This window comes from Ciona intestinalis, chromosome 12 (assembly GCF_000224145.3).
Source record: "Ciona intestinalis chromosome 12, KH, whole genome shotgun sequence".
NCBI classification, from domain to species: Eukaryota; Metazoa; Chordata; class Ascidiacea; order Phlebobranchia; family Cionidae; genus Ciona; species Ciona intestinalis.
The window spans coordinates 2,798,820-2,814,777 of record NC_020177.2 but is presented as its reverse complement, the minus strand read 5'-3'; the positions used below and the strand labels follow the sequence as shown (position 1 = coordinate 2,814,777).

At 36.3% G+C, this 15,958-nt stretch overlaps 3 protein-coding genes and 1 long non-coding RNA gene across 6 annotated transcripts; 2 read left to right on the top strand and 2 right to left on the bottom strand.

The window, feature by feature from the left end:
• Positions 1 to 1,138: 1,138 nt before the first annotated feature.
• Positions 1,139 to 3,386, top strand: LOC100184676 (mammalian ependymin-related protein 1-like). Its single transcript, XM_002128894.3, has 6 exons — positions 1,139 to 1,255; positions 1,315 to 1,349; positions 1,693 to 1,827; positions 2,083 to 2,266; positions 2,706 to 2,805; positions 3,216 to 3,386. Exons 1-6 carry the CDS (start codon positions 1,189 to 1,191, stop codon positions 3,280 to 3,282), a joined length of 588 nt encoding a protein of 195 aa, XP_002128930.1. The 5' UTR covers positions 1,139 to 1,188; the 3' UTR covers positions 3,283 to 3,386.
• A 374-nt stretch (positions 3,387 to 3,760) lies between these two features.
• On the bottom strand, positions 3,761 to 8,129 carry LOC100182309. Of its 3 annotated transcripts, none has more exons than XM_018814537.2 (8): positions 8,056 to 8,129; positions 6,962 to 7,142; positions 6,064 to 6,208; positions 5,751 to 5,799; positions 5,623 to 5,694; positions 5,252 to 5,371; positions 5,050 to 5,192; positions 3,761 to 4,371 (listed from the first exon to the last, which is right to left on the bottom strand). In XM_018814537.2, the coding sequence occupies exons 2-8, from the start codon at positions 7,129 to 7,131 to the stop codon at positions 4,117 to 4,119; spliced, it is 954 nt and encodes a 317-aa protein (XP_018670082.1). In that variant the 5' UTR covers positions 7,132 to 7,142; positions 8,056 to 8,129; the 3' UTR covers positions 3,761 to 4,116. The 3 variants fall into 3 exon arrangements, with proteins under 3 accessions (XP_018670082.1, XP_026692785.1, XP_018670083.2); XM_026836984.1 differs by having other exon boundaries at positions 8,007 to 8,100; XM_018814538.2 differs by having other exon boundaries at positions 5,751 to 5,787; positions 8,007 to 8,099.
• Positions 8,130 to 9,204: 1,075 nt separating this feature from the next.
• Positions 9,205 to 11,293, bottom strand: LOC108949974. The gene is made up of 4 exons (XR_001974967.2): positions 10,195 to 11,293; positions 10,079 to 10,134; positions 9,992 to 10,028; positions 9,205 to 9,494 (listed from the first exon to the last, which is right to left on the bottom strand). It is a non-coding gene; the product is annotated as an uncharacterized LOC108949974 (long non-coding RNA).
• Positions 11,294 to 12,134: 841 nt separating this feature from the next.
• Positions 12,135 to 15,952, top strand: LOC100176093 (ubiquitin-conjugating enzyme E2 J1-like). The gene is made up of 5 exons (XM_002128929.5): positions 12,135 to 12,280; positions 12,673 to 12,878; positions 13,509 to 13,593; positions 14,016 to 14,121; positions 14,924 to 15,952. Exons 1-5 carry the CDS (start codon positions 12,250 to 12,252, stop codon positions 15,414 to 15,416), a joined length of 921 nt encoding a protein of 306 aa, XP_002128965.1. The 5' UTR covers positions 12,135 to 12,249; the 3' UTR covers positions 15,417 to 15,952.
• Positions 15,953 to 15,958: the final 6 nt, after the last annotated feature.

Genomic DNA, 15,958 nt, shown 5'->3' with positions numbered 1-15,958 from the left:
CACAGTTTCCAAGTGTTTGCATTACAGTTTATTTTTAAGTGTGTGGCCTCATGTGACGTAAAGAAGTTAAATTCGGCTTAAGATATTGCATTGTAATCGCAAACTACTTATTAATTTCTATTATAACTCAAGTGTTTGTTTTCCTGTCTTAAGAAAACTAATGTCAAAAGTTCATGCCAAATTGTGCCGATTTGGCAATTTTGCTGACTTGAACATGCAACCAGTAATCTAACTTTATTGTGCTTAAAGTCGATTAAAAACCGTCGGCAAGAGTTTAAACAATATTTATAAAACCGTATCCTCAACTCCAATAAACCATTGTTAATTGTTGTTTAAAATATGATCGGGACATTTTGATGCTATGTGTACCATCCCCTTCCCTACTGTATAATAGTAATAACCATACACATAAAAAACATGATAATTACTGTACAATTGTAATCTATTGAACAAGAGAGCCTGGCTGTAATGAGAAGCCACGTGTAGTACGACTTTTTTTATAAAAGTTCGAAAAGGAAATTTTATATACCGAAAAGTTGAGTTAAATACCCGTAATTAAAATAGATTAGCATTAATTAAGATATTTAAAAGAAGTAATGTTTCTTATGTTGCTATACGAATGGTAATGGAAGATTGACGTATTATATAACGCGTGATACATACATGGTAGACTCAGACCACATAGACGTATATATGCATGCACCGTGCATGTATACGGCTTAATGAATAAAGTCCATGAAATAGATAGCTATAGACTGACAAACAGTCGACTCGACAAAAATGCTCAAGGTCACCAAGATGTTGAAATTTTTCCAACAGTTCGAGACCCAGACATTAGCAATTATAGCACAAAGTGTTCAAGTGTTTGCATTGCAGTTTAACGCTCAAGTGTTTGCTCTCGTGTGATCTAAAGAAGTTAAATTCGACTTGAGATATTGCATTGTAGTCGCAAACTTGTTGCAGACGGTATGTTATATCGTTGGGCCATGTGATAGTTGATTTCGAAACGACATGGTAAACGCTTTAATCTTTGCCGCTCTTTATATTTGACTGATTTAATGTCGTTATAAATGTGTCTACACGACCTACGATCTTATATATTATAGTAGACCGAGGTGTATAGCAAATTCAGGTGTATCTAATAACTTGACTCTTTATAGTTTGTTAGGCAGAGACAGATATTACAAAATGAAACTGTTGGTTCTGTTTTCTTTCTTTGCGTGTGTTGCTTTAGCGGCTGCGCAAACCCCTTGCGGTAAGTTTATAATGCAACTGGTTTTCAACTAAACTTAAAATATTTCTTTTATTTTTTAGTGTCTCCGGGTGTCTTCGAAGCAAAAGCATATGCGGTCAGTATATAGACTAATGCGTTTATAACAAATATAATGTATACGCACGATTCCATTTTCGTATATATTATTTAAGTTGTGTTGTACTGACACCAAATGAATGAATGTAACTTACTTTATTCTTGCGTGGCCTGAAACGACAGTCATTATAACACGGGTGTTCTGTTTCATGCACCTCGCTCCGGCTAATGGCTGATTGTAATTCCTATTTGTGGCTGACAATTTCGACAATCAGTTAATGATCACTGGATTACAGTAACTATTATAGGAAACTATATAGTAATAAGTCCAGACCTGTACAGTTATACAAGTAAACGTAAAATATATACATTCTTCTAAACAGTTCGACCACCACGAACGTAACTTTGTGATTGGAAAAATCTCTTATGATGAAAATCAAGAACGGGTTCGTCTAGTTGACGCGGAGTACGAAAACAGCAACTTGGGCCAATATGATACTCTTTACGCTTTCAAAGAAGTAAGAAATAAATATTTTTTTTTATATTTGTTGCTGTAATTATAAGATAAGAATATACTGTTAGGCATACAGTAATGTGGGATAAGGTGAGACATCTCTTTGGAAGCAAAAATTATTTACCGAATTAAATAACAACATCGTTAAGACTCTAAAAGACCGCTCTTAACTGTTTAAAACACGATCAAGAAAATTATTGGATGTTGTTATATATAATTTTTTGTTATAACTTTAGATTACCTTGTTCTTTTTTTATAGAAAACACAATACCGTGTTGACATGAAGACAAAAGAATGTACGAAATCCCCACTGACGGGCGACTATTTTCCTTTTGGAATCTTCCCTAAATCAACATACACTGGAAGTTTTATCCTTGGATCTTTGAGTGGACCCGGAACCGGAGTCATTGTTCAAGAGTGGTATTACAAGAACGCAGATGGAGGTATATTCCTACGTTGATAGTAGGTTAAATTGGGACACGTTTCAGTATATTTTCTCGTCCCATTTGGTAGTAAACGAAAACCATTCCAAAAAAAATTACAGTCGTATCTTCACGACTACCATAGACCTTTGTTGAATGTTTATAACACGACCATGGATTTTAGGATACTAAGTGCCGTACTATGGTAGGGCGGGGAAGGATAGGATACTTCTTCATTCCATTTTCTCGACCCATAAAAAGTAAACAAAAACATTCAAAGAATTATAAAACCGTATCCTCGCGGCCTCTCATAGACCGTTGTTAATTGAATAAAAAACGATCAGAATATTTAGTGCCAAAAATGTCCCATCTTTGCCACCCTACTGTACCATGTGCTAAAAGTGTCCCACCTTACCCCCTACAGTACTATATAACACAACCAACGTATTTATTGCTCCAGGCGTTTGGGTTCAGCTGTATACAGAGCACGGTTGCTTACCGATCCAGGCAATATTTATTGGACATGACTCTGCTGGGGAAGAAATCGACTACCATTATGAGTAAGTACTGGTTAAGTTTTACCAAATACAACACTAAAGTATGTCAATTAAATTTGTCCGACGCCATAGCAGAGTGTATAATGCGCCTGTCTCTAACCTATGGTTACGGGTTCCTAGCTATAGTCGCTACTTCCACTGTGGGCGTATATGTCGTTAGGCAAGACATTTAGTCGCAATTGATCCAACCTAGTAGTCACTAATGGGTTGTCAAAAAAAAATAGTCAAAAAGTACGTACGTGGTAACTTGTAAGCTGACACGAGGTGTATGAAACATCACACCCAACGTTTTTAACTTCCATCGTTTTCCCGCCATGCGGAGATAAAGCAAGTACATACATTCATTATAGTTTACAATTGGTATATATATAGTTGTTGTTGCAGACGGAAATGAAGTATTTTTATCCCCACAGGTACATGGATGTGACTCTTGGCGTGCAAGACCCTGCTGTATTCGACGTCCCGAAAGAATGCTTGTAAAATTTTAAATAAATCTTACAATTGCTCGACATGCATTAATTGCGTTGATGCGTCATTAGTAATTCCTATACCCAAATGAAATAAATTCAAACCAAAAAACTTAATAGCTTGCTTTTATACAACTTGAAGAGAAAAAGACTAGGTGTTTCGAAAGATTGAAATAAAAACGTCTAGTTTTCAATTCGCATGAGTGAGTTATCTGACATATTCAACCCCCCTAGAAAGAGTTGTTTTAACAATTAACAACTCTTTTTGAACAATTTACAGCGGCAGGCGTCCTGTAGGACCTAACGCAAGCACATCAGAATAGAAAAAATGTAGGGTAACTATACCGGAACTGGGTTTTAGTAAAAACATTAATGTTTATTGAACTACCGGAATATCGTTTTGGTGCTTTTGATCTAAAATAACTTCAATACCAAATATGGGTATTTTTCAATACACGTCTAACATTTGTATTGTGACTCATTATACCATAGCAGATGTTGCCCCAAGTTTATTCAGCCAGCTATTTACAAGGATTAATAATGCCAGATGGTTAGAATAGTTTTTAAGTTTAAGTCTTAAAACCTGGGTTATGCAATATACAGCTCTAGTGTAATGCTCTGCAAGGCTGGCCATTACTTTATACAGCAAGGGTGTGGGGAGACGGACATAGTTAGCACATAATATCTAAATATCATGAGCGATTTTTAACCAAGTAACAACGGTCCATGGGAGTCGTGAGGATACGGTTTTAATTGAATGTTTTTTGTTTACTACCAAAGGGGACGAGAAAATAGAATAAAAATGTGTCCCATCTTCCCCCACCTTCATTACTGTATAACAGCAGCCTTATATTGTGCACACGACACATCTTATTTCCCTCCCTGCCACTACAGGTTCGCATAATAAAGATGTGCATGTTGTTTCCATCATGAAAAGAGAAGCGCCCTGCTGGTTTCCTTGTGTGCCAGGAACCACTTGCGGCGTATCATCCACACATAAAGGACGGATACCGTGCTTGTCCGAGTTCCCAGAGGACATCATATAACCCGTGTATTCAAGGAACCACCCCCGGGGACATTCGTTTCTGCCTGGAATCATAAGCTGTGGAAACAAGATGGGTATATATAAGTAATTTTTAACAGGGATTGTGGCAAGAGGATAATAAACATCACGTATAAGAAAACATAGTACTGTGGGGGGAGCAGTGGCACATTTAGCACATAATATCCAAATCTTGTTTTAAACAATTAACAACGGTCTATAGGGGTCGTGAGGCTACAGTTTTATAATTATTTGAGTGTTCTTTGTTTACTACCAAATAGGACGAAAAAATAAAATGTTAAGGTGTCCCCTGCCCTACTATATCATATCTCGTAAGCGTGATGAAACAAGTTACATTCATTCATCACGTAAGGGATGATGACATCACGTAAGATATGATGACATCACAAAAGAGATGGTAAAATCACGAAAGAGAGGATGACATCACGAAAGAAATGATGACATTACGAAAGAGATGATGACATCACGTATGCAATGATGACATCACGAAAGAGATGATGACATCACAAAAGAGATGGTAACATTACGAAAGAGATGATGACATCACGTTAGGGATGATGACATCACGAAAGAGATGATGACATCACGAAAGAGATTATGACATCACGTAAGAGATGGTGAAATCGCGTAACAGATGATGGCATCATAAAAGAAATGATGACCTCACGAAAAAAATGATGCCATCACGTAAAAATGATAACTCAACTTTACACATACCTGGTTAATTCTCTCAGACACCATACATACAGCGCATGGTACACTGTGGAATTGCACTGCAATATTCTCAGTTAGTGAGTAATCCAACAGAGCATTTATCCACGATGAATCTCGATATTCAAGTCCATATAAATATGAAGCAGCTGTTGGAAATAACAAATTACAAAACAAGAACTTCGGCTATGTGGAAGTAAATTCTTACATTGGTGTCCTTCAATATAACCTCCATGTACTCCATTTTGTGTGTAAGTGATATTTCGTGCGAGACAAATAATGTCCGTACTTCCGCCTGTACTTGTGTGGTGGCCACCAGCTGCAGATCCTAAATTATCACACATAATATTTAGCACTTTCGTCGTCAAAAGACAAGGATTAACGGCAAAACGAAAATCTTTAAAATAGATATAAATAAAAGTCGATAAAAGAACAGGTTAAAAGGTAAGACTGTTAAGCCCTATCAGTGATATAGAAAAACAAGTATCTACAAACTGATAGGCAATTTGTAAGCAATCCACAAAATGGTTTATTGTAACAAAAAGGTGTTCAAAGAGCTTAGTAAAAATGTTAGCATACCGTGATAAACCAAATGTGTTCCGTCTTGCTCTGGACAGTTTCTTCTGCCCCATCTAATGTAGGTCGCTCCAGCTACAAAGGAACAACATAATGAACCATATTATATTACTAGAAAAAAGATATTTTACCATTTGACTCGGGAGCGGTAGAAGCATGAATTCCTTGCTGTAAAAAAAACTAATTTATTTTGTAATAAATGTTTATCCAAATACAAGAAAAGGCAATTTTTCAAGTGACGAGGAGGTTGACAAGTTACAGGTTACATAACACAGATTTTTTATTATTTATTTTATAACAGAACGTGCCCATTCATTGAAGCTATTCTCTCTTTTAATGTTTTTTTTTGTATTTATTCTTTCACATTTTTAACATAATTTAATTGGACAACACACAACAACAATAAGAAAATTGGAAAACACACAACAACAACAAAAAACTCACACTTTCGTTGGGGCTTCTTTTCACAACATGTTTAATTTGTTTCTTTACGAAATTATTTTGCGACACGCTTCTTCTGAATCTGTTCTCCATATCTGCAGATCTTTTTTGAAAGGAAGCCTTTATGTTTGTCAGGTCGTTCTGAAACCTGTGGTTTTAAAAGTAGACCGTGATGTATACCAAGTGTATAATAATACAATGTACCAATACACGGTGTGTGTCTGGTGTATAAGTAGACATCCATATTAATGATCTTGAGGTGCATGAATACACCTTGAGTGTCTGGTATAAAATAAGACACCAAAGTTATAACTTATAGGTGACTATTTTATAGTGTCCAAACTTTATTGTCGTTGCTTCAATAAAATAGCGAAAAGGGTACAGATCCCATTAGTGCTAGCGTTGCAAGTCAGCAGAATATGCGTTTTCTAGTTTCAGTTCAGTGCTGTTAACATCGCATGCAACCACAGTTTAAAGTTTTGTACACGGCCTTTAGTTACAGGAATGTGGAAACAACAATATGAGGCCCCTAGAATACACCATGCGTGTCTGGTGAATTTAAAGACGGCAATGTCCCATGTTGTAGTTCGACAGTGATCAAGAGGTGTATATGAAGACACCACCGCATGTGCCTATTGTGTAGCCTACAGTAGGGTGGGAGAAGATGAGACACCTTTTAACTCTATTTTCTCGTCCCATTTAGTAGTAAACAAAGAACAGTCAAAAATATATAAAACTATATCCTCTCGACTCCCATAGATCGTTGTTAATTGTTTAAAACACAATCATAATATTTGAATATTATGTACTAAAGGTGTCCCATCTTCCCCCACCCTACTATATATATAAAAGTACAAGCATATGTTATAACTTGACAGCGAGAATGCGGTCTCTTACTTACTGTTGCATGCGCTGATGAGTGTGAGCGGCGTAGAAAACGCAGCTGAAAACAACAACGAACAATACACCAACAGATCCGAGCAAGACCTGCTGAGTCCGTGCTTTGGCAGGTAACGGCATTTTCATCATAGCACGCTGGCTTGAAACATCAGAGCAATCATTAACTTTCATATTTAAAACTTCTGCAAAATATCAAAACAACTAAATAATGATTAACTGAGTTTTTTTTCGAATGCGCGGTTTCGATATGGTAACAAAAAAATAAAATGTTTTGCTTATAAATGATTCGTCTCATTAATGCCAATTCGACGGTGCCTAAAATTTAATTCTGTGCTTTGTATTAACTAAGATTTCATATGTATATAATAGGGTGTGGAACATATTTTTATTCTAATTTCATCCAATTTAAGAGTAAACGAAAAACATTCAAAAAATTACAAAACCGTACTCTCACGCCCACAGACCGCTGTTAATTGTTTAAAACACGATCAAGAATCAAGATATTTGGATAATGTGTGCTAAAAAGTTGCCCTATCTTCCCCCTACTCAGCTATATAATCTGGCTTTGACATTAGTCAACTAATTTTGCTGTAGCTAAACAAACATTATAACCAAACACAGTTAAGCTTGTAGTCCGTGAAGCAACGCGTTAAACTAAAAACACCAAACTCAGCAAAACGTTAAAAAGGGGCAACGTATCGGCGAGAACAGAATATAGTTGTGGTATGTTCCAAATATAGCGCCCTCTATAACGTCATGGATCTAAACACAGAGGGCGCCATGGTTTCAAACAAGAACATGTTATCAGTTATACTCAAAAGACACGACGAGTATATATTATAGTAGGATGGGGGAAGATGTTTGGCACATAATAACCAAATATCCTGATCGTGTTTTAAACAAACAACAGTCTATAAACGTCCGGAGGATACGGCTTTAGAATTCTTTGAATGTTCTTTGTTTACTACCAAATAGGACGAGAAAATAGATTGAAAAGGTGTCCCATCTTCACCCACCCTACTATACTAATTTGTTATAAAACATACCATTTTCAATGTGCTTTTGTTTTAACATAATAGAAAACACACAGCTGACATGTTTGCACCGGTTTGATTGGTAGCTTTCAAGTGCGGTTCAGGTTTTTAATTTCCATGCGTTTGAATTTAACGAGAATACCATCATTATTGCAGTGAAAAATGAAACAGCAATCGCTAAAGATCTCAAAAAATTAAATGCCTTCTGAAAAATCAAAACAGGATTAAAATACCTTCATAAATTATGTGACTGGCGTTGGTGGAAAGCCACTACGGCACGACAAGCCCCCAGTCAATGGTAGTGGGTTTCTACTTAGGTGAGAAACCCTTGCGGGATGTTACTGTCCACGCAGGTTAAAGAAACCCCCATAGACAAAAATAATACAACGAATGCACATACACATGTGCACGACAACAACGACAAAAAGACAAAAATAATACGAGGTGCAAATACAAAAAGTGCAAAAACCATGCAACACACACAACAGCTCAATCGTATCCAAAAATGGACGGTTACAATTAACGCGGACATAATCGATGAAACATCTTCAAAGAAAATATGGTTCAAATCCCGAAGGATAATCTTCTGCAGTGTACAAATTATTCTATGTCCGACCACAAGAAGTCGAAGCCAATAACGGCTCCGCATGTCCCAATCACCTGACAAGTCGCCATGTTGGTACCGCGATACTCTCGTCGTATCTTCAAGCAATGTAATATCGTTCGGATGTTAAGCACCGCTTCGACCGTCATGAAACTACGTCAGGTTGTTACGAACCGCACTAATAGTGACCTAAATAACCGAGCGTAGCATCACTGTTCCGGTAGTGACCTAAATGAGTGAGCGTAGCATCACAGTACCGGTAAAGACCTAAAACTAGCGTAGCATCACTGGCGGCGACGTCTACGCAACAACCCAACAGTAACGTAACTCAGTCTAGAACAGTGACGTAACCGCACCGAACGCTGGGCCTTAAAGACCCATCGACGTATAGCGTAATTGTAACGTGGCCAGCGTCACAATTAGGCTTTTGTAAAAAATAGCAACAGATTAAACGGGGATAATTAGTTAATGAAAAAATAAGGAAATCCAATCTAAAAGTTTAACTGCGTGTATATTATAATGCGCGTCGATATTACTAAAGTATTTGTGTACCAACATGTCGTTCTTATCGAGTGATTAGGACATTACAGAATCGCTAAAAGATTCGACCTTTGCAGAAGAAGCACACAATGACGTGTACAACAACAAAATCCGATCCAGCAAGATGTTTGCCATACTTTCATTGCATATATTTCAGAGACATGTAAAATGCACTAAAGTAGTGACTGACAAAAAAGGCTGGCCACATTAGGTCCAGCAAAATGAGACACAAACACAAATCCGGCAACACTGTAAGAGTGCTCCAGCAACCACACCCCAACAACACACAACTCCTAAGCCTATAAGCAAAACCTCAAACCGGCATCCTTATCGTCGTCTTCGTCTTTGCTCTTCTTCTGCAAAACAAATATAAATTAGTTCGGGGTAAGATGAACCATGTCTTTTATCGTCCCAATTGTTGGTAAACAAAAAATATTTACAGAATTATATAACAATAGCTCCAGGACTATATACAAGAGTTTTGGTCATTGTTAAAATTACGATTAGGAAAAGGGATTATTTTGTGCTTAACAGAATCCATCTTGCCCTACAGTAATATTATTACAGACGACACATCTTGATTTCTTAAGTAGGTTGGGGGAAGATGGGACACCTTTAGCACCCAATATCCAAAAATCCTGATCGTATTTTAAACAATTATAAACGGTCTATGGAAGTTGTGAGGATACGGTTTTATACTTCTTTAAATATTCTTTGTTTACTACCAAATATGATTAGAAAATAGAATGAAAAGGTGTCCCATCTTCCCCCACCCTTACTATACAATTTGTTTTAACTTTAACAAATATCAAAATACTACCTATTTATAGTAATAGAAAATATTATACACTACCTTGCGCTTTTCTTCAGCAGCATATACGCTGGCTTTTCTGCAACAAAAATATTTAAATGTCGGTTTATATTATGACGTCACAATTACCTTCAATCACGATTCGCGCTTTGTTCTCTTGATCCTATGACGTCACATACCATATTCTAAAATATATAAACTGCTGTTACAAAAAACAAAGATTGTGACGAAACCAAACAACTTACGAAGTGGGTTCTTCTGTTGCGTCATCACCACTTCGTGACGTCACATCTCTGATGTTATCTAGAAAAGAACTAGTGTACGTAACAATGCCTACTGTGATTTATACTTTACCAAATCTTTGATCTTCATGCTTCATGTTTAGCTAACAGCACGAATGTATTTTAGATTAAAATTAATATGTAAGTATAAGTAATGTGCCTTGCGACGACGCAAAGCGCGCATGGGGCCCCATGAAAAAATGTCGCGAAAAGCAAGCGCATAGAAGAAAACGTGATGTGACGTCGCAAACGTGTGCTCTCGGGCGTGAACTTGACTATGACGTAATAAACGCGAGCGATGGCGAAGCGAGTATGACGCGATGTCATACAGACGTATTGTGACGTAACGAAGCGATTGTGTAAACCGATGTCACGTCGCGAGTGATCTGTATTCTGTCAAAATTAAAGACTGTAGCGAAATTCCTGGAACAAGTTTGTTAAATATTAAATTAAGGATAAAATAAGAATACCAATCGCAAGGCACAATACTAAAATTATTATAATAGGTTTACAAATGCATATGTAATATACTCATAAATAATCATATTCGAGTGTAAGTACATTAAAATATTAGTTAATAATTAAGTTACACTAAATAACTAATTAGAAAAATAGTTTATAATTAAGTAATACTAAACAGTAGCAATAGTACTTAACTTCAACTCTTGTAGAAGAAACAAATATAATCCTGCACATCAACACAGTGCTTGTAGTTCATCAAATCAAAACAGTGCTTGTAGGTTTGTCGCTGCTTCATCCAAACTGCCTTGTAAAGTTGCAACGTGTTGTAAGGACGGCGTTTTACATGCCTGGGGAATAAAAGCTGGTTGCGCCAGCTCATTAAAATAATTGACGCGGTAGATTTAAATTCCCACGTTTCTCGGTTGCCCTATGTGTGCTTTAGCATTGGTATTGTATAATTGAGCACGTAAGTGGCAATACAGTTCCCTTTTCGTCGAACAGGTTTTCTTGTTGAGCACGTAAGTGGCCAAAAGACGTCGCCGCAGTAAAAATATGCTAGTTTGTCCAGCATTCCAGCATACGCTTTACTTTTTAAAATGTATTTCTTATGTTTATTTTTAAAAACGAGATAACAGTAAATAAAAAGACATAAAAAAGTAAAAACAACATAAATAGGACAAACAGTTTAAGCCAGGAATGTTGGGTCATGGGGGTCAACCCTACAGATGAAATGACCTTTCCTGTGACACAAAATTACTATATATATGTGAGAGACACGCAGGTAGGATAGTATTGCGTGTAAACAGTTACATTTTGGAAATACATCTATACTTTTTCCAGACATCATCGTTAACGGCTGCTCCGTCAAAGTTGTCTCATCAACCTATAATAGCTACATAATAGCTATAATAGCCCACTCGCGTCAATAGAACCGGTTTAAACTATTCTGGAATTTGTTACGCTGACGAGCTGTATTGCGTCACAGCTACGTCACAATTTCAAAACGTAGGTAATGTCGCAATTTGTTTGCTAAATTACTTGTAATCTCCTTTTTTGGTACATTCCAGACAATAACAAGAAATAGATGTGCTTCCGACAATTCCAGTGAATGGCGTGACGTCGTTGGCTATCGAACGTGCGTCACCTTATGCCCAACATGTGTGCTTCTCATTTTTGGACACAACGTGGCGGCAGTTGAAGTTCTTCGTGCTTCTATAGCTCTGGATAGGTGTACAGATGTCGTTATCTTTCAAATAAATGTAAATATGTTTTAACTGTAGGCGTGTTTTAACTACCGTAATCGAAGAGACAAGTCAAGTTATTATTATTATTATTCTATTATTGTATTAAATGATAAATTTCCCAATACAGTTTGTACGTGTCCTTTTATTACATCCATGCTTTCTTGCTGGCATGTATTTCTATTATTAAAGTGACGTCATAAAATGCAACCAAGCGTAAATTTCTACGTAGCCTTTTGTTTTTGTTGTAACAAGTAACAAGAAATCGCCGTTTGTTTGGAGTATTTAGTTAAATTAGTCGCATTTTATTATTGTAATGCAACAGTCGTACAACCTTAGAAGCCCGGGTAAGCTACGTTGTGTTACATAGGTTATTTCGTACCCTAACTTACGGTATTAGCGGGTATCGTATACGTATCCTTACAGAATCGCCTATGCCATTTTGTATTTTTAACATATTAAATCAAAATGCAATTTTTAACTGGTTGCGCTGCGTTCGCCTGCCTCTGAACCATATGTTATGGGTTCAAGGCTCCCCGCTGCTACCATTGTGGGCGTATGTGTATCCTTGAGCAAGACATTTATTGGCACGGTGGTAACTTGTAAGTGGGCGCGAGGTGTACGAAACAAAATACATGTTATAATGATTGAAGTTTTTTTTTGCTGCCTCATGAGGATAAGCCAGGCTACATTCATATTTGTATATATAAAACAATAACATTGCTTCTGGTATTTTCAGCTGTAAAGCGTTTAATGCGCGAGGCACAAGAGCTAGCAGCACCAACGTACGAATATTCAGCCAAGCCACTTGACGACAATCTGTTTGAATGGCATTTCACTTTTCGTGGGCCAAAAGATTCTGATTTTGACGGTGGCTTGTACCATGGCAGAATCATATTACCACCTGAGTATCCAATGAAGCCACCCAGTATTATGCTTTTAAATGTATGAAGGAATGAATGTAACTTATTTAGGGGGAATGACAGTCGTTATTTATAACACCGGTGTTCTGTTTCATACACCTAGTGCAAACTTACGAGTTACCATATACGTAAATTTGTGGGTGATTATTTTTTTATTTTATTTATGGCTGATAATTTGGACAACCCATTAGTGACCACTGGGTTGGAGCAATTGTCTTTAAGTGTCTTGCCCAAGGACACATACACCCACAATAGTAGCAGCAACGAGCCTTTAACCCATAACCTCTAGCTAAGTTAGAGGCAGGCACGCTAGCCATTGTGTCACGCTGCTAGACCGTCCGTATAGTTATAAAGATAGACATAAGCAGAGAAGGACATTTTTCCGTTAAATGGGTCTAATATGTATATAAAAATCTAATATACCTGAAACTGTAATGCATGTTGTATGCAGTTTACTTTTACACTGTTACACTAATGTTATAATAAAATTAAAAATAAAAATCTTAAAAAAATTCTGATGAAATAACAATGCATAAAAACAATAAGTCACATTAAAGGAAAGTGCAGCTGCCCTTTTAAGTTGTTTTATTATATTTTTCGGATATTTTCTTTTGTTAATAAGAGACAATGTTATATTTGAATTTTATTATAGGCGAATGGACGATTTGAATTGAACAAGAAAATCTGCCTCAGTATTTCTGGTTACCACCCCGAGTCATGGCAGCCTAGTTGGAGCAGTAAGTAATATGTAACAATGTGTATTGTGATCTTGTGAAATAAAAGGCACCCCAGTTCAATTTAAAACAGTGCTTAGTCGTAACAAAACTGAGCTATGGTTACTTTGGTAATTGGTATAGTAGTGGACAAGAGAAAAAAAATTGGCAAATTAAAAAAAATAGGCCAAAAAAAGTTGTGACAAATTGAAACAATCAAAAGAAATAGCAAAAATTACTTAACGTCACACAATGTGCCACGAACTGAACTGTTATTAATTGAATATTTAGTTCATAGGTAAAACAATTTAGGAATATATATATAATGTCGAGAACACACTGCTTTAAGTTTGTGAAGGTTTTTAGTAAAAGTTTTGTTTTAAAATTTATAAAGCTATCAAACCAGCTTGGTGTTTTAGTTTGTAAACAAAAGTTCCATTTCTCAGTTCGAACAGCAATTCTTGCAATTATTGGATTCATGCCAACCAAAGGAGAAGGTGCTATTGGTGCTTTAGATTATACAGCAGAAGAAAGAAAAGTTTTGGCACGAAGGTAGGAATTTTATGAATAATTAATAATGGGGCTTTATTTTTAAGACATAAGTTAAATAAGCGTAAATATTTAGGTGTGCTTCGTCAGAAGACCATGCACACAATATCTTTTATTAAAGCTAGACCCAGACCGCGAGTAACCAGGTACAATGGAAACGTACGTGGAAAAAATTACCAGTAAAATTACACTGAAACACATTTTTAGATCAGTAACAATAGGACACACATTTTAAATTTTCTTCGTAAAATTAAGTTTAAAAGTTACTAGGTTTTAAATTCTATTTATATCTTACTAAGTGAGCTTAATTTAAAATAAAGCATCAAATTAACAGATTTCAAGGTATTAATATAGTAGGGTGGGAGAAGATGGGACATTGGGACACCTTTAGCACATAATATCTAAATATCCTGATCATGTTTTAAACAATTACTAACGGTCAATGGGAGTCAGGGGCATATAGTTTTATAATTTCTTAAATTTTCTTTGTTTACTACTAAACGGGGCGAGAAAGTAGAGGTAAAAAGTGTCCCTTCTTCCCCACCCTACTTTATTAATGTATATTCTGGCATTTCTGGGCTTAGGCGCCAAACCTAGGGTGGCAGGGTACGCAGGCCCACCATGAGATTTTCTGCACTACATTTATCGGTAAACAAAGAAACCAAATTTGTTCCATTTAAATCCACGTCTACTTATTCCTGCCTCCCCTGCATTTTACAAAGTTGAGCGCCAATGTATATACATTGAATAGTAGGGTTTTATGTGATTGCATTGAAATTGAAATTTATATGATTTGTAATGACAGGTCTAAATCGTATTCCTGCACTGCATGTGGTTGCATAAAAGATCTGTTACCGAGTGAGGCAGAAGGAATTGCATGTACAACCAGTGATGCCGAAAATCGTGATAAAGAGCTTGCGAAACAGATTACTTTTGGAAAACCAAAAACTGAGAAAAAAGAAGATGCTTCGAAAAGTGAAGAAACTTTAAATGCTACACCTGTAGATCCTGCTATTACACCACAAGAAAATAATGTAAACACGACTTCAGAAAATTCAGAAAATCCATCTGTTGAGAATGATGTAAGCCATGCCCAGGAAGATGGGGTGAGAAAGCGCTCGACCATGACAACTCCCCCTCCCCCTACCACTGCCCCTTTACCCCGTTTGCAAACCAACCAATCAAGCGATTCTTCAACCATGCTTATCGTATTACTTGCCATAGCCATTGCTCTCTTGTTTTTAAGAAGAATAGATCGTATGTATAACTTATCCTCCATGGTCACAGATTACTTGTAAGTTCTTGCCAGTTCTGCCAATATTACTGAAGAAGTGGCTCTTTTACCAGCTTTTTGATTTAACAGTTTAAACGTTCGTAGGAGTAAGTATATATTGGGTGAATGTCATGCTTATCCAGAATAACACCCAACGGCTTTAAAGTCATAATTTGGATTACAATCTGTAAAAATTTCTACTTTTTTTGAAGTAAAAATGTTTTCCATATTGTATTCAGGATATTTGTAAAAACGATTTTTTTAAAAAAAGTTTCATATTATTTGCTATACAGTATACATATATACCCAAAAACCAGCCATGCCGTGTATGGATTCTTGTAAAAATGTTGTAAATTCATAATTAGGCAAACATATATTTTTAGAATATTGTTTCTCAAGTTTTGTTTTTGGTTGTGGGGCAAAGTTATGGCGCGTAGGGGTTCGTTGTTTTAATATGTGTGGGACAAAACGTACTTCTATCAGTATTATATATAATATGTACTAAAAGCAATTGCATGTGTAACTGGGCTTTGTACTTCTACTTCTAATAAATAACTAGTTTCAAAA